The following is a 26,698-nucleotide window of genomic DNA, read 5'->3' as shown; positions in this document are numbered from 1 at the left end:
AATATAAAAAAAAAACTGGTTTCCACCGTTAAAAAAAAAAAAAAAATTTCTTAAATGAAACCCCCGAAAAAAATTTTTGGTTTTTCAAAATCAAAACGCGGTCAAAAAGTTTCCCATCACTGTATTATATTCTCCTGTGGGGGGGGGGGGGGGGGGGGCTCAGAACAGGCCACATTCAGGTTTCAGCTCCGCCACCTGCTGACGTGTGAGTAGAAACAAATCATTCTGTGTCTGAGCCTTGTTTCTTCATTTGTGAACAGGAGAATATAATACAGTGATGGCGAACCTTTTGAGCTCGGCGTGTCAGCATTTTGAAAAACCCTAACTTAACTCTGGTGCCGTGTCACATATAGAAATTTTTTGATATTTGCAACCATAGTAAAACAAAGATTTATATTTTTGATATTTATTTTATATATTTAAATGCCATTTAACAAAGAAATATCAACCAAAAAAATGAGTTCGCGTGTCACCTCTGACACGCGTGTCATAGGTTCGCCATCACTGATATAATACGTACCTCCCAGAGGAACTGAGGGGCATAGCTACATCTGAAAGTTCCTCCTTGTGCATAAAATGTTGTGCAAGGGTAACTTGGAACAGTTTAGATCTGGGTAGAGTGGAACGGGCAAAGCAGTCTATTAAAAGGTCCACTCTGACGTAATAGAAAGGTGTGAGCATTCAAACCAGGTAAATGGGGGTTGGAATCCTTATCCAAGACTTCCTAGGTGTGTCTTTGGGCAAATCCTTTAAGTTCTCTGAGCCTCAGTTTCCTTATCTGTGAAATGGGAACAGTAATTCCTGCCTCTGGGGTTGTTCAAAAGGAAGCATCCCGGAGGTTGACTCTGGTCCACAGCAGGTGCTCAGTGAAGTTGGCTCTGTGTTCCTGGCCTCTGGACCAGGACGTGCTGGGGTTCCCGCTGCTCCCACCTCAGGCACCAGCCTTGGATCCGTGGCAGGGACTAGAGGGAGAAGTCGAGTCACCTCTGGTGGAGATGGGCCCAGTGGGTCTGGTCACCTGGGAATTCAGGTCTTAGCATTTGAATGGAAGCCTGCAAGGCTGTGGCCTTCATCTCCCTCCACTTTAGGGTCAGAGGTGATCATGCCGGCATTCTCCCATATAAACATCCTCCCTCATTTCCCTACATGGTCACAGATCTGGGGAGAGCAACCTGTTGTCAGACCCTCTGTCCTCACTTTAGATTCAGAAAATATGATGCCTGTAGACACAATGCAAAAAATCTGTACTTTGGCATCTGAAGACAGACTTCGAGGCCTATCAACATGGGCAAAGAGCACATCACCGCTCAGCCTGTGTCCCTCTGGGAGACCAGGATGAATCTGAGGGCACTCAGACTCACCCTGTGTGTCACATGTAAGTGTGACATCATTATTCACGGCCGATAACACAACTTTCCTTCCTGCTCCAGTGAAGCCAACACCACTCGACCTGCGGAGCAACACCGTCATCGATGAGCTCCCCTTCAAGTCCCCTGTCACCAAGTCTTGGTCGAGGGCCATGTGAGTGTCTTTTTGGAAGTGGGAGGGTGGCCCAGAGCTGTCCGGGTTGGTGAGGGGACCGGTGGCCAGGCTGGGAGTCAGGAAGGCTGCAGCCCGATGATAATGCCGTCAGTAGCTCAGCACTCCCTATGTCTCGGGGAGCTCGGTTCCTCCTGTGAAGGGAGAACAGTTGTATCCACCCTGAATCAGCTCCTCACCTGGTAGTGATGTGTGGAGCTCTGAGGGCAGAGGTTGGGGTGGGTGAGGGTTGGGAGCCCTGTGGAGGCTGGAAACTCCCAGGTTTACCCTTTGCCTTCCCCCCACCACAGCCACAGCTTCAACTCCAGCTCCTCCCAGTACTGCCGCCCCACCTCCACCCAGAGCATCACCAGCACAGACTCAGGAGACAGTGAGGAGAACTACGTCTCTATGGTGAGTCCCCTGGGCCCAAGGCTCAGTCCCCACTCCCCACTCCACTCACTCCGCCCAGGGGTCCCACATTACTTGATATTTTGTTTGCTGCTGCAAATCTTTCTTGAGCCACATGAGGCGATGAAGACAGGGTCCCTGCCCGCAGAGACCGCAGTCCTAGGGGCAGAGGAGGCCTGCCTCTGTTGTGACGACACAGGTGGTGTGGAGAGTGCAGCTGCAGGGCAGGCTGGGAAAGGCACTGAGGTGGAGGACCCCGAATACCATCCTGGGGGGACTGGACTTTTCCTGTGGGAAGGAGGGAGCCCCAAAAGGGTTAGCAGACCAAGTGACTGGACAGGTTTTCAGAATAAGCACTGGTGGCAGGAGCACCTTCAAAGTTAACTCCTTCTTCTATCTTGTTAAAAACCTTTCAAAGTAAAAGATCTGCCCTTCACTCCCTTACGTTGTTGTGCTCAGGGCCATGAGCATGTGTGCAGAGGGGAGGCGCACATGGAAAGACTCTGGAGGCATAGACACAGGCAGCGTGGCACAGGGCCTCCGAGATGGCCGGGAAGAGAGGACGACTGCACAGAATAGGGTGGTTGCTGCACATGCACCAGCCAACCAGAGGGCAGACAGAGCAGAGCAGAGGACGATCGCCCTTCTCGCTAGCGTGGGGCTTCGCGAAAATCCTGGGCAGTTTACCTGGGGCCTGGACAGACACAGGACCCTCCAGCAGTCCCTGAGGGGCTGCTGAGGGGGCGGGGCCACTTGTGGAGATCTCTGAGGAGCTGGGGGAGCACACTGCTGTAGGCCATGGGTGGGGGTTTCAGAGAAGCAGATTTGCTGCAAAAGACTTCCCAGTGTCCAGTGCACAGAGGGAATGGGCTCACGTCACAGGGTCAGCAGGCGAGGGCTGGGCTGTGGGGGAGCCTGCAGGGGGGAGCTGGCCTGGAGGGAAGGACGGCTCAGCGGGAGGAGTACAGGTTTGGGAGCCAGCACAGACCTGGTTCCCGCCCCTGCTCAGCAGCTGTACAACCACAGGCCCCGCAACGGCTCTGAACCAGTTTTGTCTTTGTTTTAAAAAATCAGGATTGCCATCAGGGTTTAAGTGAGCACGCGCAAAGCCCTGGCCCGGTGTGCGCCTCCAGGGGGGCCAGCAGCTCCAGCTTTCCGGTGGGGGGTTAGGCCAGTTCCCAAACTTACTAACAGGACTTTCCTCCCTGTGACAGCAATACCCAGTGTCTGCCTCGCCCATTCCCAGCGGCACCAACAGTCCAGCCCCTAAGAAGAGCACCGGCAGCGTCGATTACCTGGCCCTGGACTTCCAGCCAAGCTCTCCGAGCCCCCACCGCAAGGTGCCTGGGGTGGGCTGGGGTGGGGGCCAGGGCTTTGGTGGGGTGCCTACACCCCAAACAGCAGCACTCCCCTCTTGCTGCTTGACTGTGCTTTCGTCCGGGTCTTACAGGGCTCACACCGCCCTCCCGTCCCCCCCTCAGCTCACAGGTACCTGGGCCCAGGCACCTGGTCAGCCAGGCCATTCCCTGTGCACAGGGGCAAACAAAAGCACAGAGTGAATGAGCGACAGACCGCTACTCCTATGTCCTGGTCCCAAGCTCTCTGAGGAGAGCTCACTGCCTGGTGGGTCCCAGAGCCCTGCTCTTGACGCAGTGGCCTGAGGGGACTCTGGGCCTAGGCCACCTCCACAGGACGTACAGATCTGCGCAGTCTAGAGGCAGGGTGGGCACTGGCCTCAGCTCAGGTCCCCCGCAGGGATACACAGAGGCCTGTGGCTGGTGCTGCTTGGCACCCAGCACATACCCTCCCCTGGAGGAGTGGTCACAAGGTGGGTGGGGACAGAGCTGTGGGCCTGGATCCCCCTTGGGGCTGGAGGGATGATGCCGTGTGGAGTGGAGGCTCTAAAGGCCACTTTCAGAAAAGGACAAGACTCCTACGGCCAGTCAGAGCGGCCAGCGAGGCCCACCTCCTCTCCCGGGACAGCGTCCTGGGGCTCCCCTCTAGCCCCCTCATGGGGACTCACAGCACTTCTACTCCCCCCCCGCCCTCAGCCGTCCACATCGTCTGTCACTTCCGACGAGAAGGTGGACTACGTCCAAGTGGACAAGGAGAAGACCCAGGCCCTGCAGAGCACCATGCAGGAGTGGACAGACGTGCGGCAGTCCTCGGAGCCTTCCAAGGGTGCCAAGCTGTGATGGGGCTGCCAAGCCTGGAGAGGGGCCAGGCACTGAAGCTGGCTCCTCCCCCTCTCCCCTCTCTCCTCTCCTGTTGCCCCTTCCAACCTCCCCTCTACTTGGCCACCCTTGGCTTCAAAGCACCGAGGCCAGGGACCCTGAGCCTTTCCTGGGAGGTAGGGCCTGACGGAGGCACCACCACCTCTGGTTTTTACCAGTGATGGCCATGCCTCCATTCACCTTAGTTAGGGCGCTTGCCAAAAGCATCCTTCAGCCTCTTCCTGCCCTTGAGACCTGAGTACCTTCCAGATGTGTGGAGGGAAGTGCCAGGGCTCGGAGCTGGACTCCACACCTCACGCTCACTCCCAGCCCCCTTGCCGCCGCCTCTGGGCCGCCTCCTTCAGTCCCGGAAAAGCCCATCGTCTCACTGACCAGGACGACGCGGACCAGCAGACCAAAGTGGACGTGGACTTTATCCCTTTCTGTCTCAGCAGGGGAGAGGCAAGGCCACCAAAAGGTGGAGGAGTTGAGAGGGAAGGTTAGAGGTGGTCTCTGGGCACAAAGGACTTAGATCCCCAGCTGCACTGCCCCCCCCCCCACTTTCAGCCAAGTGGCAGTGCACCTGTTGCAGGTGGGAGGGCAGAAGAATGAGGACAAAAGGAAGGAAAAACTGAGGATGAAGGGTAACAAGAACAAGGAAAGGGCCATAGCCCAGGAGATGGAGAGACAAGGACACAGATTGATCCTCAGGGGCCGGCCCTGGGAGCTTCCCCAGGACCTCCTCAAGTTCCTGCCACCTGAGGGTACCACGTGAGAGAGGGCTTGGGCGGGGGCTTGGGCGGGGCTGGATGGTATGGGGTATGGGAGAAAGGGAGCCTGGGGGGGGCTGAGGGGCGACCCTGGGACAGCAGTGGGCTGGGCAGAAGGCAGTGCATGGACACAGGGAGGACGGGAGCAAGTTTCTGCAAGATGAGCAGTGCAGGGGGTGCAGGTGACTGATGGATGAGAGGCAGGAGTGAAGGCCTTGTGGGGACAGCATAGCAAATACACCCAAAGGGCCCGGTGGGATGGCCGAGGCAGTGCTGTGGGGATCGGGATGGAGCAGAAAGTGAAGGAGAGATGTCATGTGAGGGGAGTGGTGTGTGTAGTGTCAGTTCCCAGCAGTGATGGATGATGGGGAAAGCAGCGCAAAGGAGAAAGCAGGGCAGAGCCTGGAAGATGACGCGGGATTCGGGCAAGGGCCTGGTGCCAGCTGAGTGTTTCTCAGCTCCTCTCACACTATGTTGAACCCTCACAGCCCAGGTGCCACGTGGGACTCAAACCTGGCTGCAGGGACAGGAGGGGGGTTTCACCTCAGCCACTTTCTCCTGAGCCGGGGCCAGGGGGACCTGAATCTTATGTTAAAAGTTCTTGGCCAAATTTTCTAGTATCAGAGGGAACTGGGAAGAGGAGATGTTTGATCTTATCCTGGGAAGCAGACCATCCCAACAAAGATGACTTCCCACTATACTGAATGGAGGTGGCTACCGCTCTCCTTTCCGTTTCTGTGAGTGTGTGTGTACACCCCTCACCAGCCCAGGGCCTGACCACTCCCTAAGAAGTCACATCCTGGAGAAATTACTTTCTCCACAGTAGCCCCTCCTCCCAGTATTATCACCCAGCACATGTATTAATGGCTGCTGGGACCAGGCTCTGGGACAGGCACTGAGGACACAAGGTATTGGTAATGGCCACGAGAGACTGAAAATGCTGCTGCCCCCTTCCTAGGACGAAGCACAGCCATCCCGAAGTGGCTGGAGCATGAGCGAGGAAGCGAGGCTGCTCCGGGAGGTGGGTGCCAGGGCAGGCGTGGGAAGGGGCTGAGATCAGACAAGGTGGCTTCTAGGGAAAGGAGGTGCCCGAGATGGGGCTCAGAAGATGGGTCAGATTTTTAAGTGGAGGAAAAGGCTTGGCGAGCCTTGTGCTTTGGGAACAGAAGACCTTTGGGAGTACGGGTCCCTGGCTCCGTGTTCCCGCAGGGGAAAGGGCAGTGGTGGCCACGGCCTACCATGAGCAGGTGTGCCTTTCCCTCTATCCAGCCCTGACTGCATCACTAAGAGGGGAGCTTTTAATGGCACCACCCCTGTGCCTGGCAGGCTACAGGTAGGCCCAGGTGTGGGTGCCTTAATGTCAGTATTTTCTGGATGTGCCATGATGTGGACTGGCTGGCGTCTTCAGAGACTGTGTTCAGATCTAATCTGCAAGGAGCCCTCCCTTCTTGGTTCCTGTAACTCCCAAACTCTTAGGGTAGAGATGGAAGGAAGTACAAGAGAAGAGGACACTGGCTCACAAGCCCCACACTACCGGGTGTTTAGCACATACCTGTCAGCTTAGTTTAAGAAACTGGTCTTTTGGCCTCTTGGGTCAAAGCTCCCCTCTCCTGGTGGCCTGGCAGGACTGGGGTTGCTGTCTCAGCACCTTTAACACAGGACTCCTGCCTGGGGCGCCCTCCCCCACCTCCAGCTCCACCTCTGCCAGGTTACACACCGCAGAGCAGGAACTGAGAAAAGAGGGAGAGGTTGCTACAGGGAGATGTCGCTCCCTCGGACCTTGGTTTGCCCATCTATGAAATGGGTGGTTAGATTAGGTCTCTGAGGCCCCTGATAGGGCGGATGCTCAGCTGTTTTAAGGGAGAACTCCCTTCCCTGTGACCTCTCTCGAGGGTCTGGATCACTAGGGATGGGCAACACCCAAACATTAGCCAGTTAACCCAGTCTCTTCCCTGATTGAGTTTGGTAACCTCTCCATCTGAAACCACTCAAACATGCCCCATTCGTAGGACAGAAGCACAGCCATTCTGCAGTGATTGGAGCACAGGCTCAACCCCAGTCTGCCCTTTGCCCCCTTACCTGCCATGGGGTTAAGGCCTCAGCCCCCACGAGGCCAGGCCCCACACCCCCACCCTGCCGCACCCTTTGACGAGCTCTGGAAGCAGAGCGCAGTGTGTCCTTCCTCTCTCTGGGCCTCCCTCTGCAGAGTGTGGGGGTGAGCTGACCACAGGAGCTTAAAGCCCCGCCTACAGGCCGTCATTCTGGGACCCCAAGCTCTTTGGGGCCAGGTCGGCCGCCTTGAGGGGCCCACTGGAGAGTCAGGCCGTCATGTGCTATTTGGTGGTGTGTGTGTGTGTGTGTGTGTGTGTGTGTGTGTGTGTGTGTGTGTTGGTTACATGTCTTGAAGTGCAGAATCCTTCACACGGAATTGTTGCTGTTTGTCAGGAACAGAGATAGGCTAGGAGAAGCCCAGGCTTGGGTTCTTGCCCTGTTACCATTTAAAATTGACATTTAATTTTTCAAATCACTGTTGGTGCCTAATCACTTAAGTTATTAATTTATTCTGTTTTCTTTTTTAAAAACAAAAAATTGTAACATATTTATCCTGTGAGTAGGTCTGGGGTGGGGCGGGCACGGGTTTGTGTGGGTCATTTTTGCTGTGGTGACACATGGTACAGGCCTGACGCGTGCAGGTCGCTTTTTACTGTGGTGTTGGAGCAGGACAACAATAAAGTCCAACGGAAGCAACCAGCGTGGGCTGCCGTGTCTGCCTGTGGGAGGGGCCGGGGCGGACCAGGCCAGCCTGTGTGCCGTGTGTCAGCGTGAGCACATGCTCAATGAGAACATGCTTTCTCGGGGTCCTGGAAAGGCCCTGGGCCAGCTTTCATTTTAGCAGAAAGTAACTGCTCCTCGGCGAGAAACTTGGGCACATTTCCTGGCGAGAAACGAGAATGAACCCTCCTTACCTCAGAATCAGTCCTCCTGGTGTGTAAAATGGGAACTGTAGTAACCTCTGCCAATTCATCTTTCTTAGAAGGCACCCTGCCCCGGGACTGAAAAACGAACGTGTGACTTGGCGCCAACAGACTCTCGGCCCACTTTTGCTGGGCCCTGCAGCGGACATTTGAGGGTCTATGACACTTGGACCCAAACGCAACTCCTCCACCTACAGCACAAGCAGGAGGCCTTGAAACCGAGCCCTGGCCACACCACTGGCCGCCACCTTCCCACTTGGTTTGTTCTCCCAAAGGGGACAGGCAGGGTTGTGGGAAAGGGGCCTCCACATGAGGGCTCTGTGTGCCTCCCCAGCCCCACAGGTGGGATGGCACCTGGGGAAGGCCTGCCTCCCAGCTTTCTTCCTGGCCTGGGGCCACATCCAGCCAGGGGAGGCCACCGCCCCTCAGTTCTCAGATGGAAGATAGAATGTGGTATCAGCATGAGCTTCTGATGGACAGGCCAGAGTTCCTGGGGTCTGAAAATCCCCAGATACTGGGCTGCAGCCCCACCTGATAGGCCCCTGTCAACACTGCATCAGGCAGCCCCTGGCCTGTGCACCCACCACCCCTCCAAAGGCAAAGGGCTCCCGCTCCTCAGGATACCGGGCATTCTTCCTTCCCTCTTCAGCGCCCGCCTCTGCCTCCCGTCCTCACCTGTTCACAGAGCACTTCCCTGCAGGTGCTGCCACCCCACGTGGGATGCCTGACAAGTCAGCGAGCAGGGGGACCCTCCTTACGGCCTAGACACGCGGACATCACAGCCACTGGGTGGGAAGGACGACATCTTCAAAGGCTTCAGAGAACCTATTTTATTCCTGTTTGAGACCCTGGGTCTCTGCTCTCCATGGAGAAGGGGTACAGCCATGTCAGGGCACCTGAGGTCAGTATCTCCTCCCCACCAGGCCCTCCCGCCAGCCCCCAGGCCGGGGCTCTCTCTGCCACTGAGCAGGAGCTGAGCCAGCCGGCTTTCCCGGACAGACAGTGGCTCCATGAGAAACAGACACATTGGCAGTAAATAAGGATTCTCCATCTCACCCAGAGGGGATGCCCACAGTGGCATCTCAGGCACTGAGGCAGGCTAGGGAGGGGGAGGGCTTCCCACTGGGGGCGCTGTCCTCACACAACAGGGCTGCATGGTCAGGGCAGACAGTCTCTGATCCTGAGCCAGGCTGCTTCCCACCTCCCCTGGCTCGGGAAAGCGCAGACCGCAAAGGCACCCACATGTTACCCGTGAACCCCTCAGAGAGCCGGACAGTCTGAGGTGGGACGCAGCCCCGCTCCGTGCCAGGGCCTGGCTCCTGCTCTGCTCTCTATACTGTCCAACAAAAAGACCATCTACAAGGAGCTAGAAGGGCAAGGCTACTTGATGGCAAACACTGGCGCTGTGAGGTTCGGCCCTGTCGGGGGTCTGCAGGGGACAAGGCCAGAGTGTCCATCTAAGGTGCTTAAGTTGGCCAGGACACTCGGTAAAATCCTAATGGGGTCGAGCCCAGTGTCGGGGCCCGAGCCCAAGTTTAAGGGGCTTGCGTCTCTTCTCCACCTCAGTCCCTGTGTCCCTTGGGCTGAGGACCCGTGTCCCAGCAGCTCCCTCTCCACCTTCCTAGCCCTCAGAAGGGCCTGCCTTTAGGACTGGACCTGCCTCCACAGCCCCTCTCAGGCCCCCCTGCCAGAGCCCCTCTGCCCTGGGCCTCCCAGAAGAAAGGGTCAAGGCCTCCCCTGAGGCTGGCACCCCCACAGGCAGGAACAGGGGAGGCTCCCATTAGAAGACCAGTCTGTGGAAGTCACCACCACTGCCACCAGCAGGGCTGCAGCCCCCAGGAGAGCCTTCATCCTCATCCTTGTCTTCGTCGAAGCCCTTCCCCCAGCACGGGGACCCGGGGAGTGCGGAGATGTAGGCCGCCCTGCTCCGTGCCTCCTTCTCCTGCTCCTGGAACACGGGGGAAAGGGGGAAGGAAGCTTCAAACTCAGGCTCAGAAGCAAGTCCTCCTTCACTCCCTGCCCATGTCCCCCCAGGCCCAGAGGAGCCACGCTTCTGCCCTAGAGGCGGTCAGCCCCGTGGGCAGACAGGAGGAGGGACCCATCCTTCCAGCTACACCGAGGCTTCTAACTCATTCTTCCTGCTCCCAACAAAACCCAGCCCTTGGAGCAAAGGAACGCATTCAGACTGACTAGACTGACAGTCGCTAAGGGCCTGATGCCACACCAGGAGGCAGGAGGCCCAGGGACTTCAGGGGTCACGTCACACACACAGGGACCCCTCCAACGGCTTCCTGGCACCATTGTCCAGCTCACTGCCTCAGGCACTGGGCACGGACTCTCCTGTGTCCGAGCTCTGCCTCCTGCTGAACGGAGGCCGGCCTCGCTGGGCAGCCTGGTGGGAATGGACAAGCGGCCCCGTGTCCCACCCCGGGTGCCACCTTCCCTGACACACTCGGACTCCAGGTGCTGCTGTCCGGAGGTCCCAGGTGGCCACCGCAGTTGTTAGTGGCCACCCCCCTCTCATTGTCAGAGCCCTGGTGTTCCAGTTGCCAAGTACTTTGACACCAACCTTGACATCAAAGGGTAGACAGAGGCGGCTCGCTGGGTAGGGAGGCCCCTGGGTGCCCAGAGGCACTCTGTCTGCTCACAGAGCCCACACTGCTCCATCGGCACTTACAACCCTGAATAAATGCCTGGTGATACTCAGTGTCTGTCCCCCTGAAGGGAGGGCTGTGTCTGTCTGGTCCCCTATCTGTCCAGCACTAAGTGGTGGATGAAGGACAGAAGGAGGAAGGGAGAGACTCAGAGGAGCAGTAACTCTGGGCCGGGTGGTGCTGGGAAGCCCTCCACCAGGAGCTCAGAGCTCGGATGGGGCCCTGCTCACCTGCAGGAACAGGATGTTGTCCCTGGAAATGGCTTCCATCAGGTCCTTGTGCAGGGCTGGCTCTGTCCGGACTCTGGGGGAGCCTGGTTCAGCCTCGGGGCCCTCCCCAGGCCGCTGCCGGTAAAAGAGCACATAGGCCGTGTCCTTGGGGAAGAAGGAGGTGACATTGCTGACAGACTCGAAGGAGGAGAAGGACACCCGAGTGTCATTGAACAGGTACCACTGGTGCTCGGGCTCGGGCCTGTCCGCGGCTCCCAGGGACGGGGCCGGCCGGGCGGCGCCCTCGCGGGCGTAGCAGTAGTAGTGACCGCTCTCGGAGGACACTCCGGAGTGCACCACGACGCTGCACAGGTCGTAGGCCTGGGCCCGGCCCCCGGCCAGCGGCAGGCGGAGCAGCAGGGGCACGGCCACGTCTTCCAGGATCTTGCGGCGCCGCATGGTGCGCAGGTCGAAGGAGAAGCGCAGCAGCGTCAGGATGAGGTAGCGTGGGCCCTGGCTCAGCTCCACCACCTTCTCAGCCTCCTGCAGCGAGGCGCACGACTCGCAGTAGTAGCGGTTCTCCTCCTCCAGCCTCTCGGGGGACAGGAAGTAGTTGACCAGGTCCAGGACGGAGCGGGAGCCCTCCCCGGAGGGGGCGGCCCTGGGGGTCTCTGGGCCCGGGCTGGCGCTGTCATTCTCCCGCTTCTCCACCTTCTTCTCCTCTCCTACCACTTTCTCCCCCTCCTCTTCCTCCTCCTCTTTCGTCCTTCCTTCCTCCTTCTCCTTTCGCACCTCCTCCTCCATTCCTTTCTCTTCCTCCTCTTCCTCCACCTTCTCCTGGCTCCGCTCCCCAGGTCCCTGGGAGCCCAGGCCTCCCATGTCCAGGATGGTTGGGGGGACAGCCCCTGTGATGCAGTGTTTCCTCTGCCTCTGAGGACCTGCCCTGCCTTGGACCTGAGCTGGGGACGGTGGGGGAGACTCGGGGGCTCCCACGCCCTCCGCAGGCAGCACCACCGAGCCCAGGCGGCGGTGGCGACAGCACTCCGGTGGGGGAAAGGCCAGAGAGAGGTCCGTGAAGGCCTCCTCCCTGGAAGAGACGTTGAGGCAGCGGAGACAGCATATCCGAGTCACGATCTTGCCCCCAAACATCTTCTCCACTGAGGTGGAGCTTGGCCCAGGGGGCTCCTCCGGTGGGGACGGCGAGCTGGACTGCTTGAGCTTCTGGCAGATCCTGGTCCCCGTCTTCTCTTCTTCGTGCAGCCTGGAGCAGGGAGCAGAGCCTCCATACACACACAGTCCATTCCCAGTGCACTGGCCCGATTCATGCCTCTACCCTACTCAGCTGGCCACACAGTCAGACATACGCACATGCAGGAGTCTGCACAGGGAATATACCTACACGTGCCAAATGGCATCCATGCACTCACAAGCCAGGCACGCACGCTGTGTATTTACTGCATACAGGCGCACAAACCTGCTACACGTGTATGTATGTGCACACACCCCCAAGACCTGTGACAAACACACACATGCACACTCAGGCGAGCGCAGTGCAGGGGTATACACGCACACCACTCCCAGGTCACGGTTCAGGTCAGCGTCTCCCAAGCTCCCGTCACACAGCCCCAGTCCCCACTCAGGCACACTTCTCAGACCCTTCCAAAGTGCAGTGCAGCGTGGAGGGGCGGGCTCCCCCAGGCCTCGCCCCCTTACCGATCCAGCAGGTACTTCAGGTACTCCGAGCAGTCCTGCTGGGCGCCGGGGCTGAACCAGGGTGTCCAGGACGCAGAGAGGAAGTTCTCGGGGGAAATGGCAGGCCGCTGGGACCGAGGAAGGGAAAGGCAGGGTCAGGAGCAGCAGGCTGCTCACCAGCCTGCTCCGCAGCTCTGTTCCCCCCACTTCCCGGCCTCCTCACTGAAGGCCTCCCCTCCTAGTCCATCCCCGACCCGTTCCCTCCCACCAAGTCCACACAGCCTGGAGCAGGGCGTCAGCTTCAGATAGGAGCAATCCTCTAGGCATCTGCTCTTCCCTGGGACTCCTCAGACTTCCTCTCCAGGCCCCTTTCCACTGCCATTTCCCCTGCCCAGCACACCTGTGGAAAGCTTAGCTGGAGTCCCAGTCTCAGATGCACCTGCTCCATGAGCCCTCTGTCCAAGTACTGCCACTGCTGTCTGCAGGTTCCTGTCCCCCGCCCACCCCCACCCCCACCAGGAGCTCCCAGAGGGAGGGACTGTTGCTCACTCATCTCCCCGCCCCCACACGGGCCTTGCATGACGCCTGGTCCATGAGGGCAAGAGACAGCGGACAAAATAAGTACGGTTCTCAGGGTCCCCGGCAATGTGAGTGCTCAAACAGGGCAGCGGATGACAAACACCCCTGAGCATTGACGGAACCGCCGGGAGGATGCGCCGCTGGGCCCCCAGCACAGAGCAGGCCTGACGGAGGCACCTCTCTCCTGTCAGGTGAGGGTGCTGAACAGCTCCAGGGGCTTTGGCCATGAACACAGGCCAGCCCGACTGGGCCTCCTACACCAAGAAGTGGGGGCTCATAGCCAGATGCAGGCAGGTCTTGGGGAAGGGAGGGGTGTCAGAGGGAGCCTCCTCTCGGCCACGCCCCCGCTCCCCTGCCCTCACCTGGCTGTGCTCCAGGAAGGCGAAGAGCCACTGCAGCTTGGTCATCAAGGGCTGTGAGTTGTTCTCAGTCAAACGGAGCACACAGTGTCTGAAGCTTCCAAACAAAGCAGGAGCACCGGGTAAGCCGAGGGCCCCCGAGGGGCCTGTCCTCGCCCATCCCGCAGGCGACCCAGAGCCCCCCACCCCAGGCTTAAAGGCAGAAGAGACACTTGCAGCCCAAGTCTGGGCCAGGGGCAGGGGAGGAGGAGCAGGTGGACAACTTGGGTTGGACAATGAGGTGACCCCTGATGTCCTTCCACTTCTGAAAGCCCATGATGCCAAGATTCAGAGATTTGAATGTCCTCCATCCTGTGGTCCCCAGGCTCTGCGGCTTGCTCCAGGGTCCATGCCAGTATCCTCACCACCACTCACACCCTTGTCTGCCTGCCTGGGAAATGGTGTTCACACCCACTGAGAGCAGCAGAGCTTGCTCCAGCCTCAGCCCTCCAAGTCCGCTCTTAAAGCCCCTTCCCAGGGCCCCTGCCACTGCCTCTCAGACCACTCCTGCCGTTAAGTGAGGGAGGCGGGGTCAGCATGAGGAGCGTGCTGAGAGAAGAGGCCTCTGCAAGGGCACACTGGCTCCGGGTGACAGGGGTCTGATCCTATGGGGACGGGAAGGAGCCCCTCCTGACAACCCTACTCCCTGGACCAGTGGGAGGCCCGGCCCAGCCTCGCTCCTGTTCTCACAAGCAGCTCTGGGCAGACAGACCAGCATCTCTCCCATCTGAGCCCACTGTGCAGAGCAGAGCAACCAAAGTGGGCTCCACTTAGCACCTGCCACAAGGTCAGTTCGGAAGCTGAGCACTCAAACATGTGATTTACTTTGCTGTGACCATAAGGACCATTTTTCTGATAAGTCATTTTATTATATTTTGCAAAAGTAATGGTCTGCAGAGGCTGGGAATTTAAAAAATAATACTAAAACCAGTTCGGCAGGCAGTTCGAGAGTACAGCAGCAGCCGTTCGCAAGTCCTAGAGATCCAACCTCCTCCTGGCTGGACCCAACATTCAGAACAAACCGAAGTGAGGTCATACCATAGAGCCTGAAGCAAAGCTGACTTACACTGTGAGTTTATTAACGATGTCTAAGTGTGGTGTTGGCAAAAGAATATTTGAATAAATCAACAGAACAGAATGGAGAGCCCAGAAATAGACCCACTGATCACTGACAAAGGAGCAAAGGCAATAGAATGGAGCAAAGTCAGTCTTGTCAACAAATGGTACTGGAACAACTGGACATCCACATGCAAAAGAATGAATCTAGACACAAAAATCTCACACCCATCACAAAAATAAACTCTAGGTGGATCATAGAGCTAAATATAAAACAAAACTACCAAAATCCTAGGTGAAAACCTAGATGACCTTGGGTATGCTAATGACTTTTTAGATACGATAGACATGATACATAACAGAAATAATGGCTAAGCTGGATGTCTTTCAAATTAAAAACTTCTGCTCTGTCAAAGGCAGTATCAAGAGAATCAGAAGTCAGGCCAGAGACTGGGAGAATACACTTGCAAAAGACACATCTGATAAAGGACTGTTATCCAAAATATACAAAGAACTCCTAACACTCAACAGTAAGGAAAAAAAAAACAAACTGATTAAAAAAACAGGCTAAACATCTTCACAGACATCTGACCAAAGTAGATATACAGATGGCAAGTAAGTACATGTTACTCCACCATCATATGTCATCAGGGAAATGCAAACGAAAACAAGACACACGAATTAGAGCGCCCAAAACCCAGAACACTGACAACAAACGCTGGGAAGGAGGCGGGGCAACAGGAACCCATTTACTGCTCCTGGGGATGCAAGATGGTGCAGCCCCTTTGAAAGTCAGTTCAGCAGCTTCTCAAAAATTACACATTCTATTGAGGACCGCCTGAAGACTAGCTGAACGGAACCCCTACAACTAAGGACAGAAAGCAGCAGCCACGTCGAGACTGATGGGAGGGGTGGAGATGCAGAACAGGCTGGTCCCACACCCACATGTGGGGGTTAAGAAACAGGAGAGCTCTCTCAGCTGTGGAGGGCCCCCTGAGGAGCAAGGGGTTCTAGAACCACACCAGGATTCCAGCCCCGGTTCCAGTGCCAGGAAGAGAAGTCTCCGAAACTTCTGGCTGTGAAAACCAGCAGGGATAGGGTGGCTGGAGTCCCAGGCAACTTTTTAAAGGGCCTGCTCACAAACTTACTCACAGATTCACTCGCTCTGAGCTCCAGTGCTGGGGCAACAGCTAGAAAAGCACCAGGAACATATGGGAGGAGCTGAACTGACTAGCTTCAGGGCAAGGTCTGGAGAGGCCAGGGGCAGGGCAGCTCACTGGGGTCAGAAGTGCCAGCAGAGCCCAGGCTGGTTTGGCTTAGTGGATGGAGTGTCGGCCTGTGGACTGCGGGGCCCGGGGTTCAATTTCGGTCAGGGGCATGTACCTTGGTTGTGGGCACATCCCCGATGGGGGGTGTGCAGGAGGCAGTTGATCAATGTTTCTCTCTCATCAATGTTTCTAATTCTCTATTCCTCTCCCTTCCTCTCTGTAAAAAAATCAATAAAATATATATTTTTAAAAACAGAAACAAAAGACATAGGGTGGCTGAATGGATAAAAATACAATATGCTACCTACAAGAGACCCACTTCAGATCAAAAGACACACACAGCCTGAAAGTAAAGGGAGAGAAAACTATTTCATGCAAATGGAAAGAAAAAAAATTGGGTAGCCATACTAATATCAGACAAAATAGACTTTAAAATAAAGGCTATATAGCCCTAGCTGGTTTGGCTCAATGGATAGAGCATCGGCCTACGGATTGAAAGGTCCCGGGTTCGATTCTAGCCAAGGGCACATGCCTGGGTTGCAGGCTTGATCCCCAGTAGGGGGCGTGCAGGAGGCAGCCAATCGGTGATTCTCTCTTATCATTGATGTTTCTATCTCTTTCTCCCTCTCCTTTCCTCTCTAATATCAATAAAATATATTTAAAAAAATAAATAAATAAATAAAATAAAATAAAATAAAGGCTATAACAAAAAACAGAGAACACTTCAAAATCATAAAGGGATCAATCCAGAGGATATAACCCTTGTAAACATTTATGCACCCAGTGTAGAAGCACCTAAGGATATAAAGCAATACATTAAAAAGATTATACACCATGATCAAGTGGGATTTATTCCTGGAATGAAAGATTGGTTCAATATCCACAAATCAATTAATGTGATACACCACAAACAAAATGATGGATAAAAACCATATGATCCTATTAATAGGTACAGAAAAAGCATTTCACAAAATCCAGCACTAATTTATGATAAAAACTCTCAGCAAAGCGGGAATAGAGGAAGCATACCTCAACATAATAATAGCCATATATGATAAACCCACAGCTAACATCAACAGGGGGAAAACTCAACAGAGAAAAACTAAGAGCATTTTAAGATCAGGAACAAGAAAAGGATGTCCACTTTCACCACTTTTAAGTCCTTCTTACACCAATCAGACAAGGAAAAGAAATAAACGCCTCTAAGTTGGAAAGGAAGAAGTAAACGTGTCATTATTAGCAGACTAGAGGCCCAGTACACAAAATTCATGCACTGGGGGGGAGAAGGGGGTCCCTCAGCCCAACCTGCACCATCTCCCAGTTCAGGACCCCTCAGGGGATGTCCACCTGCTGGCTTAGGCCTGCTCCCCAGGGCATCTGGCCTAAGCTGGCAATCAGGTATCCTTCCAGCAGCCCGGGAGCCCTCGGGGGATGTCCAACTGACAGCTTAGGGATTGGGCCTAAGCTAGCAGGCGGACATCCCCAAAGGGGTCCCAGACTGCAAGAGGGCACAGGCCGGGCTGAGGGACCCCCCTGCCACTGCATGAATGTCATGCACCAGGTCTCTAGTATCTCAATAAACAATAATAAATAAAAGCAACTTCTTTCAATAGCAAAAAGAAAACCACTCTCCACAGAGTAAAAAGGCAACTTTTCAAATAATGTAATTGGTAAGGGATTAATGTCCAGAATATACAAAGAACTCCAAAACTCAACAAAAAAACAACAACCCAACTCAAAAATGGGCAATGGACTTGAATAGACATTTCTCTAAAGAAAATATACAAATGGCCTGTAAATAAATGAAAAGATGTTCAACAGAATTAATCATTAGGGAAATACAAATCAAAACTATGATGATACCACCTCACCATTATGATGGCTATTATCAAAAACAAACAAACAAAAAGCAAGTGATGGCAAGGATGTGGAGAAACTGGAATCCTGTTCACTGCTGGTGGGAAGGTAAAATGGTGTGGCCACAGTGGAAAACAGTATAGAGGTTCCTCAAAAAGTTAAAAATATGATTACTTTATGACCCAGCAATTCGACTTCTGGGTATATAATCAAAAGAATCAAAATCAGGGTCTCGAAGAAATATTTGTACAGCCAGGTTCACAACAGCTAAACCATGGAAGCAACTCCCATGCGCATTGACCAATGATCAGATGACCGAAATGTGGCTTATACATACAATAGAATATTATTCATCCTTTAAAAGGATAGAAATTCTGCAATATGCTACAATATGGACGTACCTTGAAGACATCTGCTAAGCGAAATAACCCAATCACAAAAAGACAAATATGGTATGATTCCACTTATATGAGGTACTTAGAATAGAGACAAAATCAGTGACAAAAAATATAATGGTGGCTGGGGGAGGGGAAATGGAAATATGGAAAGTGATTGCTTAATAGGTATGGAGTTTCAGATTTACAAAATGAACAGTTATGGGGATGAATGGTGGTGACGGCTGCACAACAATGTGAATGCCTTTATACCACTGAACTTTAAAAAGTCTATGATGGTAAATTTTATGTTATGTGCATTTTAACACACACAACACAGAAAGGAAATTGGAGGGGGGACAAAGAGATCTACTCCTGTGGCTGAAACTCTGAGTAATTTTAAGTAAGCCAGAAGTTGGATAGGTAGCCACTGGTAATAAAGATTTTGTTTGAGTAAAGGGTGGTGGAGAGGGCATCTAACACCAGGGCGTCTGCTCTGGAAGACACAATCTACCCATGGAATCTAAGAGAAAAGTCGGTGGTGCCCACCAACCCAGAGCAGAACCCCTTCCCACTGCAGCCCCACCCCTGGAGACCCACCTCCAGTTCCCACCCCGTCTCGACCTGAGGCTTTGGCAGTGGCCTGGAGACCTCTGGGCCCCTCCATGTATCCACAGTCCTCAACCAATTATGACAAAAATGTAAAACAGGACTCACCCCTCCCCAACCCCTATCCTCATCCTCATCCTTATCCTCATCCTCACATGCCCAGGAGCACAAATGAAAGAAGCAGGGACAGAGGGAATTCAAAAGCAGCACCTACTCAGAAGCCATGAACAAGGCCTGAAGGATGCTATTCACGTAGCACGTGTTGCCCAGATTGATTAAACCAATCTTGCCCGTGTCTGACTTGGCCATGAGCCGAGGGTAGAAGCCAGCCAGCTCGCTCTTCTGCGAGGTCCAGGCATCCTGCCCCAGCAGCTGCTTGATGCGGTCCTCATTGGGAACGTGGAGGTCCTGAGGAGGGAACAAGGCGGCAGGAGAGTGGGCGCCCGGGTCAGCTCTAAAAACATCACCTCCTCTGGGAAGCCTGGGACTACAGCCTACCCCACACCCACCCAAGCACCGCCCCATATATGTTCTAGAGATACATATGAACAGTCTCCTGCTTTCAAACTTATTCTAGGGTCTCACCTTGACATAGGGGCTTTCTACATGATCTTCCATGTCACAGCTGCTTTAAGAAGGTGGTAAAAATCCCCATTTAATAGATGAGAAAACGACTCAGATAAAGAATTTTTCAGGAAGCCCTAACTGGTTTGGCTCAGTGGTTAAGGTGTCGACCTGCAGACTGAAGGTTCTTGGGTTTGATTCCAATCAAGGGCATGTACCTCGGTTGCAGGCTTGATCCCCGGCACCAGTCAGGGCGCATGCAGGAGGCAACCAGTCAATGTATCTCTCTCACATTGGTGTTTCTCTCTCTCTGTCTCTCCCCCTCCCTTCCACTCTCTCTAAAAATCTATGGAAAAAAGATCCTTAAGTGAGGATTAACAAAAAAAAAAAAAAAAAAAGAATTTTCCAGGGATATACAAGAAGTAAGCGAAGAATCTGTACGTTCTTAGAAGAGCCCAGGGTATGACAAACTCTGAGCAATGACAACACAGGCCATAGGCCAGATTCCGCCTTGTCAAAATCCCAATCCTTGTCCTGCCTCTTGTCCTCACTAGCTGTGTGGCCGTGGCAGTGAGCCTCTCTCCGTCGGTTTCCTTGCTTGTCAAGGGAGGTTACTCCGACCTGGTGTGCGTGTGGCACTCTATCCTCTCACAGTGCTCGCACACAGGGATGCTCCTGCCTCACCGTCCACTTTTAGGTTTGCAGAGTCCTCTTTTCTGGATTAAGTCACCCCCCCCTGGACCTTGATCCTACAGTCAGGACGGCAGGAGGATCCCGGGGGTCTGAGATGGGTCCTTGGTCACAGGCAAGACATTAGCAAGCTTTCCCACTCATTACCCTTTTCCATATTAAACAGCTGCATCTAAAAGAATGCTACCAAGCACTGGTCCTAATAATGATGTATTTTAAAGAAAAACACCTAAGCAAAATGTAGAGTTACTTAGGAGATATAAGCAGCAGTCATTATAGTTCCTCTAGCCCTGCTCTGATTTCCAGACCCTGAGCACAGTCCCTAGAAACAGGGCTCCAGAGCTTCAAACCAGAGCTTAGAGCTTAGCACCGAAAGCACGCTGTCTCCGGAGCGTACATCCTGTGGCCACTGCAGCAGGTCGGGCTCCAGCACTGGTTCAACTCTCCTGCTCAGCCATTTGTCAGGATCACTTACCCGGTCATTTATCAGATTAATCAGGCACCTCTCACAGCTGATTTTAAAAACGTAGGAGCTGCTAGAGGTGAAATAAGAAGATAGGGGCCCAGTTTGGTCTCTCTCAGTCCGTTCTTTCTTCTTCCTATTATCCCCTACCCAATCCCCACTCCACACACAACACAAATAAATAGGAACAAAAAAGCAGGTAGTCAGAACCCCACACCTGCTCACACGTGCACACAGAAGATGCAAAACAGCCAATGCCACTTTCCCAAAGATGGCACCTTTGTCCTCTGAGGAAAATAAAACAAGAACTTCCAAATACTGGTAACTGTCAAGCTCCTAATGTTCCCGGAAATTTACATATGACAGCCCCCTTAGCAGGGACCACATCTCCTGGGGAAACTGCCATGACCTGATACAACTGTCTGTGTCAGAGAACTTTCCAGAATTTATTTATAAAGGAGCCTAGATAGAAAGAAGGGTGTACTCATAGAACACATGTGACAGAATCTTATAAACAACTAGAGGCCCCGTGCATGAAAATTCCGGGCCTGCCCCCTCTCACAGTCCGGGAGCTCTCAGGGGATGTCCTACTGACAACTTAGGCCCGCTCCGACCAGGCTGATCAGGGGAAGGCGCCGCCCCCATCACTCCGCTGCTACTGCCACTGCCGTCCAGCCACGGCGGCTGCGAGGCCTGAGCCCTGGCTTTCCAGCCACCAGGGCTCACGGCTGCCTGAGCCCTGGGCCTCGCAGCTGCTGTGGCTTTGTCTGGATGGACATCCGGAGGACATCCACCCTAATTAGCATATTACCCTTTTATTAGTATAGATAATATCCTGCAGATTTGATTGGTACCAACTGGCTTGTACCAAGGGCTAGTCAAAGCCATCATCATATAAAAGTAGCACATCTTCCTGGAGCTACATTCTCTAATATTCAAGGAAAACCGTGTTTGTGTCAAAACAACTGTAATTATAAAATACATACTTGAATCTTTAAAGTAAAATAAATTTTAGACTCTGAGCTTGCGTCGGGCTGCCTGGAGTGAGGCCCCGCCTCTGACGTCAGCCCGGCTCTTCCTCTGACTGGAGGCCTTCCCGCCCTCTGGCTTCTCCCTGCTCCTGGCTGACCCTCAGAGGTTTTCATACACTGCTTAGATCAGAGCTACTTTTATAGAAGTTGGTCACACGACCCCCCAGGCTAAAAGCTCCTCAATGGCCATGACTCATGGCTGTGTCCCCGGTTCCCAGTTTGTGTGGGGTGCAGAGTAGGGTATCAATAAAGTCATGTGAACAACTGTAAACAATACCTGCTCTGGAGTGCTCCTGGTCTGGTGGGGGAGACAGACAGTGACAATGTGTGACAGAGCAATGTCCAGGGCTGTGGGGGCCCAGAGAAATGCTGACCCGACCTGGTGGGGCCAACCTCAGGAAGGTATTGAGAGTTATCAGGGAGGGCTTCTTGAGAGAGGTTAACACTTAAGCAAAGCCTTAAAGGATATGTAGGAGCTATTCAGGAAGAACAAGAAAGGGTTTACAGTTAGAGAGAGGGGCATGTGAACAGGCTCAGAGCAATCCTGAGAGAAGGTGACCCATCTGGGGGCTCAATGTACCTGAAGCAAGATGGGCCAGGGGAGGTGATGGGAGACAGCCAGGAACCAATTGATGGGGGCTGCCACCAACCTGCCGTATGGCCCTGAGCAAGGCGCAAAGTGACACTCTTGTCAAAGTGGAGTGCGGGAGCAGGGGGGATTGTCACTCACCTTGATGGCCTCCATGACGGGCTCATACAGGTCCGGGAAGCCCGGGAACCGGAACACCATGCAGTGGACCAGCTCTGCCAGCTGCTCCAGGCAGCTGGTCCCCGAGTTGGAGTCCTCCTTGAGCAGAGAGGCCACCATGGGGGGGATGTGAGGGAGGAGCTGTGAGAGCAGAGGGGGGTCAGGCTCAGCACCAGTTTACCCACCTGAGACAGGATGCTGCTCACTGCGGATCACCCACCTGACCACCGTCCCCCTTACCACACACGGGGCTCTGAGCTCTGCACGCAGGTGACCCCCCTTACAAGATCGGTGGATACCCCGCCTCAGTCTCTTCAGCCATAAGATGGGATCAATAATTCCCTCCTCACAGCTGAAGGGAAGCCTGAGCCCAAGCCCTGGCTGTTAAGCCTCAGCCAACTGACCCGCCCGGAGGCCTGAGTGACCATGGCCTCTCCGCCCACCCGGAATGGTGCGGGGCTGCCATGTGGACAGCGTGTGGACAGCCTGACAGAGCCCGAGCGGCCGCCTCAGGACAAACACCATCATTCTTTCACCAAACACACTTGTCAAGCCCTTCGTCCTCACAGCGATTTCATGTGGCTGTGATTCCTGTCCCCACTTTCCAGATGAATAAGTTGAAGTCAGAGAGGTTATACAATTGCCGAGGGTTTCACCGTGGGTTACGGAAGAAGCTGGTGTCTGGATCAGGTCTGTCTGAATCCCAAGCCCATTTCTCCCTTCTGTTCTACAGAGAGTTAACTTTCCAACCCATGGAGGTGCTCCACCAGAATGTCCCAGAGATGGACAGAGCCAGGCCACGAACTGGGAGCAGGGGAGCCCAGGACAGGGATGGAAAGAAACCAACATCTGTCAAGTCCCCAGAATGTGGCAGGCTCTTGACAAGTATCACCTCATCTAACCCTCTCCCACCATCCTGGGGGTCACCTCTGTTCAGGCTGAGAGGTAAGTGCCTGACCCAAGGTCATGTCTGGCAAAGAGCAGAGCTGGACTCAACCCCATGCACCCAAACCTGGTTCTGCGCTTCTCCTGTTGCAGCAAATGGGGACCATCCGAATCTACGGCCCCAACTGCAGGTCCACAGGAGGAGGCAGGGGAAGGCTGCCCTGGGCCTCAGGCTCTCCTTCCCAAGGAAGGGCCCGGAAGCCAGCAGAAAGGGCCCTGAGCTGGAGGCCAGGCCACCTGGGCGCTGACAGGCGGCAGGGTACAGAAAGGGCACTGGGTCAGGAGTCAGACCAACTGGTCTAGGATCGGCCCTGCACTGCTCACTAGCTATGTGTCTGGGAAGGGACTTAACCTCCGTAACCTTCAGTTTCCCCAGCGGAAGAGTGGAGAAAATGACAGAACCTCTTTCTTGGGGCTGTTCCGGGAGTTAAGTGAGCGCACATATGTACTGCCTTTAGCACTGTGACCGGCACACAGCTGTTACCCAGGGAACATCAGCTGTCATCATTCTAGGCTTGTCCCTCTCCTAGGGGCTCATGGGGAGGCCATAAAAATCCTCTGGTCTCAGTTCCCTATCTGTAAATTGGGGTCTCAAGTCTCCTCCAGTCCTAATATCCAGGGCTTCAAAGTCTGGGGCTTCAAGCGCTGACCCCTTGATCCCCAGCAGAGACAGTTGTCTGGCCTCCCATCAGACAGATGCGTGACGCAGCGGCGATGGCCCTTACCAGGTGGAAGGCCTCATGGGAGTGCTGGAAGGTCAGGAGCATGTACTTGAGGACGGACAAGGCGGCTCCCCGGACAATGGGGTACAGAAGCTTGGAGAAAACCTGCAAGAGAATCCCTTGTCAGGAGTCCCCCAGGCCTGGGCCGCCCCAGACCAAGTGCAGCCACAGGCCTGAGGGGGATCAGAGACCCCCAAGTTGAAGCAGTGGACCCATGCCAGAGCAAGACCAGGGAGGCACTCACTGGTGGACAGACAGACGGTGAACTGGACAGCAAGACAGCTAGCTATCTGGTGGATGGATGGACAGACACACCAAAAGTAACGTACACATGCTTGAGTGAGCGGTCAGAGGAGAGGATGGGGAACCTGAGGCTCAGAGAGGGCAGTGAATTGTCCCAGGTCACAGAGGGCTTGGGTGGGAGCCCCTGTGCTCTGCCTCTCAGACCGGCAAGGCCCCTGCCAAGACACTAGCAGGAAGGGACACGAGCAGGGGCCAGGACAGGGGCCCACCAACCTTCTCGATTTTGGCGAGTGAAACCTCAATCAAGATGCTGAACTTCTTAACAGCAGCCAGGCCCTTCAGCAGTGCAATGATCCACTTGTCAATGTTCTTCCCCAAGGGCCAGGACACCCAGTCGATCATCCTGGTGAGGGGAATGACAGTGACACAGGGACTAGGGAGGCCCAAATGCCTGGGTGGTGGCGGCCAGGAACTAGCCATAACGTCCTGAGGCCCCACAATGACTCACTCACCCTACACAGGGCAGCCCTGGGCTATGTGGGATGAACAAGCAAACGAGCCCAGCACAGGCAGCTGGCAGAGACTGGGGCTCCCAGCCCAGCAGGAGGGGAGCCTGGCCCTCTCAGCACCCCAAACCTCACCCCCATACACGATGGGCTGCCTCTGCCTGGACCCTGGAGCACAATGGCAGGAGGGGCACTGGCCCCCAGGGCCAGAAGCTCTGGCTCCAGCAAACCATGGCTTGTGAACTGGAGCAAGTCACTTACTCTCTCAGCCTCAGTTTCTTCCTCTGTAAAATGGGGACAATGCCTACCAACAACAGGGTTGTATGGATTAAAAGAGATAATAGCAAACACTTATGTAGTATCCACTCTGCATCAGGCACTGCTCTATCTGCCTTATTACACGCATCAACCCATCTGACTCCCCTAACACAATATCTGTGCACACTGAGCATAAAGCTAGTAGGTTCCCAGGAAAATATCACTATTACTATTTTTATAATCAGTAGAATGTATTACAGAGAGGTAGAACAACATGAAAGCAAAGTAACAGTAATAACAGTTTCTAGGCACTTTACATGCAAGTACTTCCACCTCCTAATGTGACCCCGTGGAAACCTGACAATTTCTTATACCATCACCCACATCTGCTACCACAGAAGGGGAAACGGAGGCTCAGACAGTTCACTGACCTGTCCAGGGCCTCCCCGCTAGTACCCAGCCTGGGAGCATCACTAGGACAGGGCCCTCTGCGCCTCCCACATCCAGCCCTGGGCCAGACACAAAGCAGAGCTCGAGGAAAGATGGATGAATGAATAAGCATGAGGGTGTGGGCCCTTAAACACTAAATCTAGCCCAGCAACCCCACCCGGAAGAAGGGCCCTCAGCCCTGGGCCCTCAGCCCACCTGCTGACGGCCGTCAGCATCTGAGAGTCCGTCACACTGTCGTCATTGCTGAGGTTCCGGACGACACCATCCATGAGCTCCAGTGGGAGGTGCTGGACCACGCTGGCCAGGGCACAGGACGGTGGCTCCTCCTCTGGAACAGGGGGCAGGGCTGAGCTTAGCGAGGTGGGTGTGCCCCCCACCTCCCCATCGCCCCTTCTCTCATGCTGCCAAGGAACTAGCTGGGCCTCTGCAAAGAGGACATCCAGGCCGCCTCCTCGCCTCCTCAGCATCACGGCCTCTGATTCAATCTTAACTCATTCACTCGTCAACCCGTCCCTGGCACTGCTTTGGGCCAGCCCTGTGCTAGGCACACAGAAAAGCACTGGCCTCGCCTGTGGGCGTACATGCAAGGTCTTTAAGAAGGGGTCACACTGGAGTTGGCGAGAGCAATAGGAGGCATAGATGGGCTTGGGGAGAGGGAGGACTTTCCATCTGGAACCACACAGACGAAGGCCAAGTGGTCAGAGGAACATGTAGTCATCCAAGTTTGCTGTCCAGCTGTACAAAGGCCCAGATTCTTACACACCAGCCTTGGTTCTCCCTACTTCCTTTTCCCTAAACCGCCCTACAATCAGGGAAGGCACAGACCTTATTTCAGTCATTTGCACTATAATCCGGGTTCCAGTTCTCTGATTCGGAAGACCTTGCATGGACGGCCAAGATTCTACATTTCAGAGTTGACACCTGCAGGTTCTATTGCAGCTCCAGACCGTCCCTCTGTCTACCAGAGCACCGTGCCCCCGCTGCCGGGTGCTGCCCACCTCTCCCAGATCTGGCTCAAAAGTCACCCCTTCCAGGAAGCCCACCCGGCCCAAAGGGCATCATGTCCTCCTTCCTATTGTCTCGCTCAGCCCCGAGGTCCTCCTTCTGGCCACATTAATCTGGGTTCGACCTTTTCCCACACCAGGCAGTCTGCTCCCCGCGCGCCAGCACCCACCACAGGATAGGCCTCCCAGCAGGTGCTCCGCATAGGCGTGCGAACTCAATACGGGAACATCGCTTCCCACCTGTGCATCCGCCCGTGGCACACACATACCGCACCGCACACGGGCACCCCCAGCAGAAGAATGTGCACGAAAGGGCACACATCAGCACCTTGACACACACGAGCTCCCTCCTGCCCCAACCCCAGCCTCCCAGTAAGCGCACACCCACCTGTGCCAGAGATGACGGCGAACAACTCCTTGAGGCAGGGCAGGATGGCGGCGGCTGCGCGTGCCATAGTTCCGCCAGGAGCCGCTCACTGCTGAGCCTGCTC

At 54.6% G+C, this 26,698-nt stretch overlaps 2 protein-coding genes across 2 annotated transcripts in view; one reads left to right on the top strand and one right to left on the bottom strand.

Moving 5' to 3' along the window:
- The window catches only part of GAB2 (GRB2 associated binding protein 2), a 41,979-nt gene extending 37,677 nt beyond the window's left edge, over positions 1-4,302 (top strand). Inside the window, 5 exon segments of the mRNA XM_023755926.1 lie at positions 1,089-1,096; positions 1,356-1,521; positions 1,830-1,932; positions 3,144-3,269; positions 3,981-4,302. Of these exon segments, the coding sequence (XP_023611694.1) occupies positions 1,089-1,096; positions 1,356-1,521; positions 1,830-1,932; positions 3,144-3,269; positions 3,981-4,124 (547 nt within the window). The 3' untranslated portion in view covers positions 4,125-4,302.
- Positions 4,303-8,699: 4,397 nt separating this feature from the next.
- Positions 8,700-26,698, bottom strand: part of USP35 (ubiquitin specific peptidase 35) — an 18,526-nt gene continuing 527 nt past the window's right edge. Inside the window, 10 exon segments of the mRNA XM_014457871.2 lie at positions 8,700-9,835; positions 10,772-12,011; positions 12,464-12,570; positions 13,384-13,477; positions 18,798-18,991; positions 22,062-22,220; positions 23,750-23,851; positions 24,263-24,392; positions 25,399-25,531; positions 26,596-26,679. Of these exon segments, the coding sequence (XP_014313357.2) occupies positions 9,668-9,835; positions 10,772-12,011; positions 12,464-12,570; positions 13,384-13,477; positions 18,798-18,991; positions 22,062-22,220; positions 23,750-23,851; positions 24,263-24,392; positions 25,399-25,531; positions 26,596-26,679 (2,411 nt within the window). The 3' untranslated portion in view covers positions 8,700-9,667.

This window comes from Myotis lucifugus, unplaced genomic scaffold, assembly GCF_000147115.1.
Source record: "Myotis lucifugus unplaced genomic scaffold, Myoluc2.0 scaffold_86, whole genome shotgun sequence".
Classification (NCBI taxonomy): Eukaryota; Metazoa; Chordata; class Mammalia; order Chiroptera; family Vespertilionidae; genus Myotis; species Myotis lucifugus.
The sequence above is the reverse complement of the archived record's forward strand: the minus strand, read 5'-3'. Positions and strand labels throughout refer to the sequence as shown.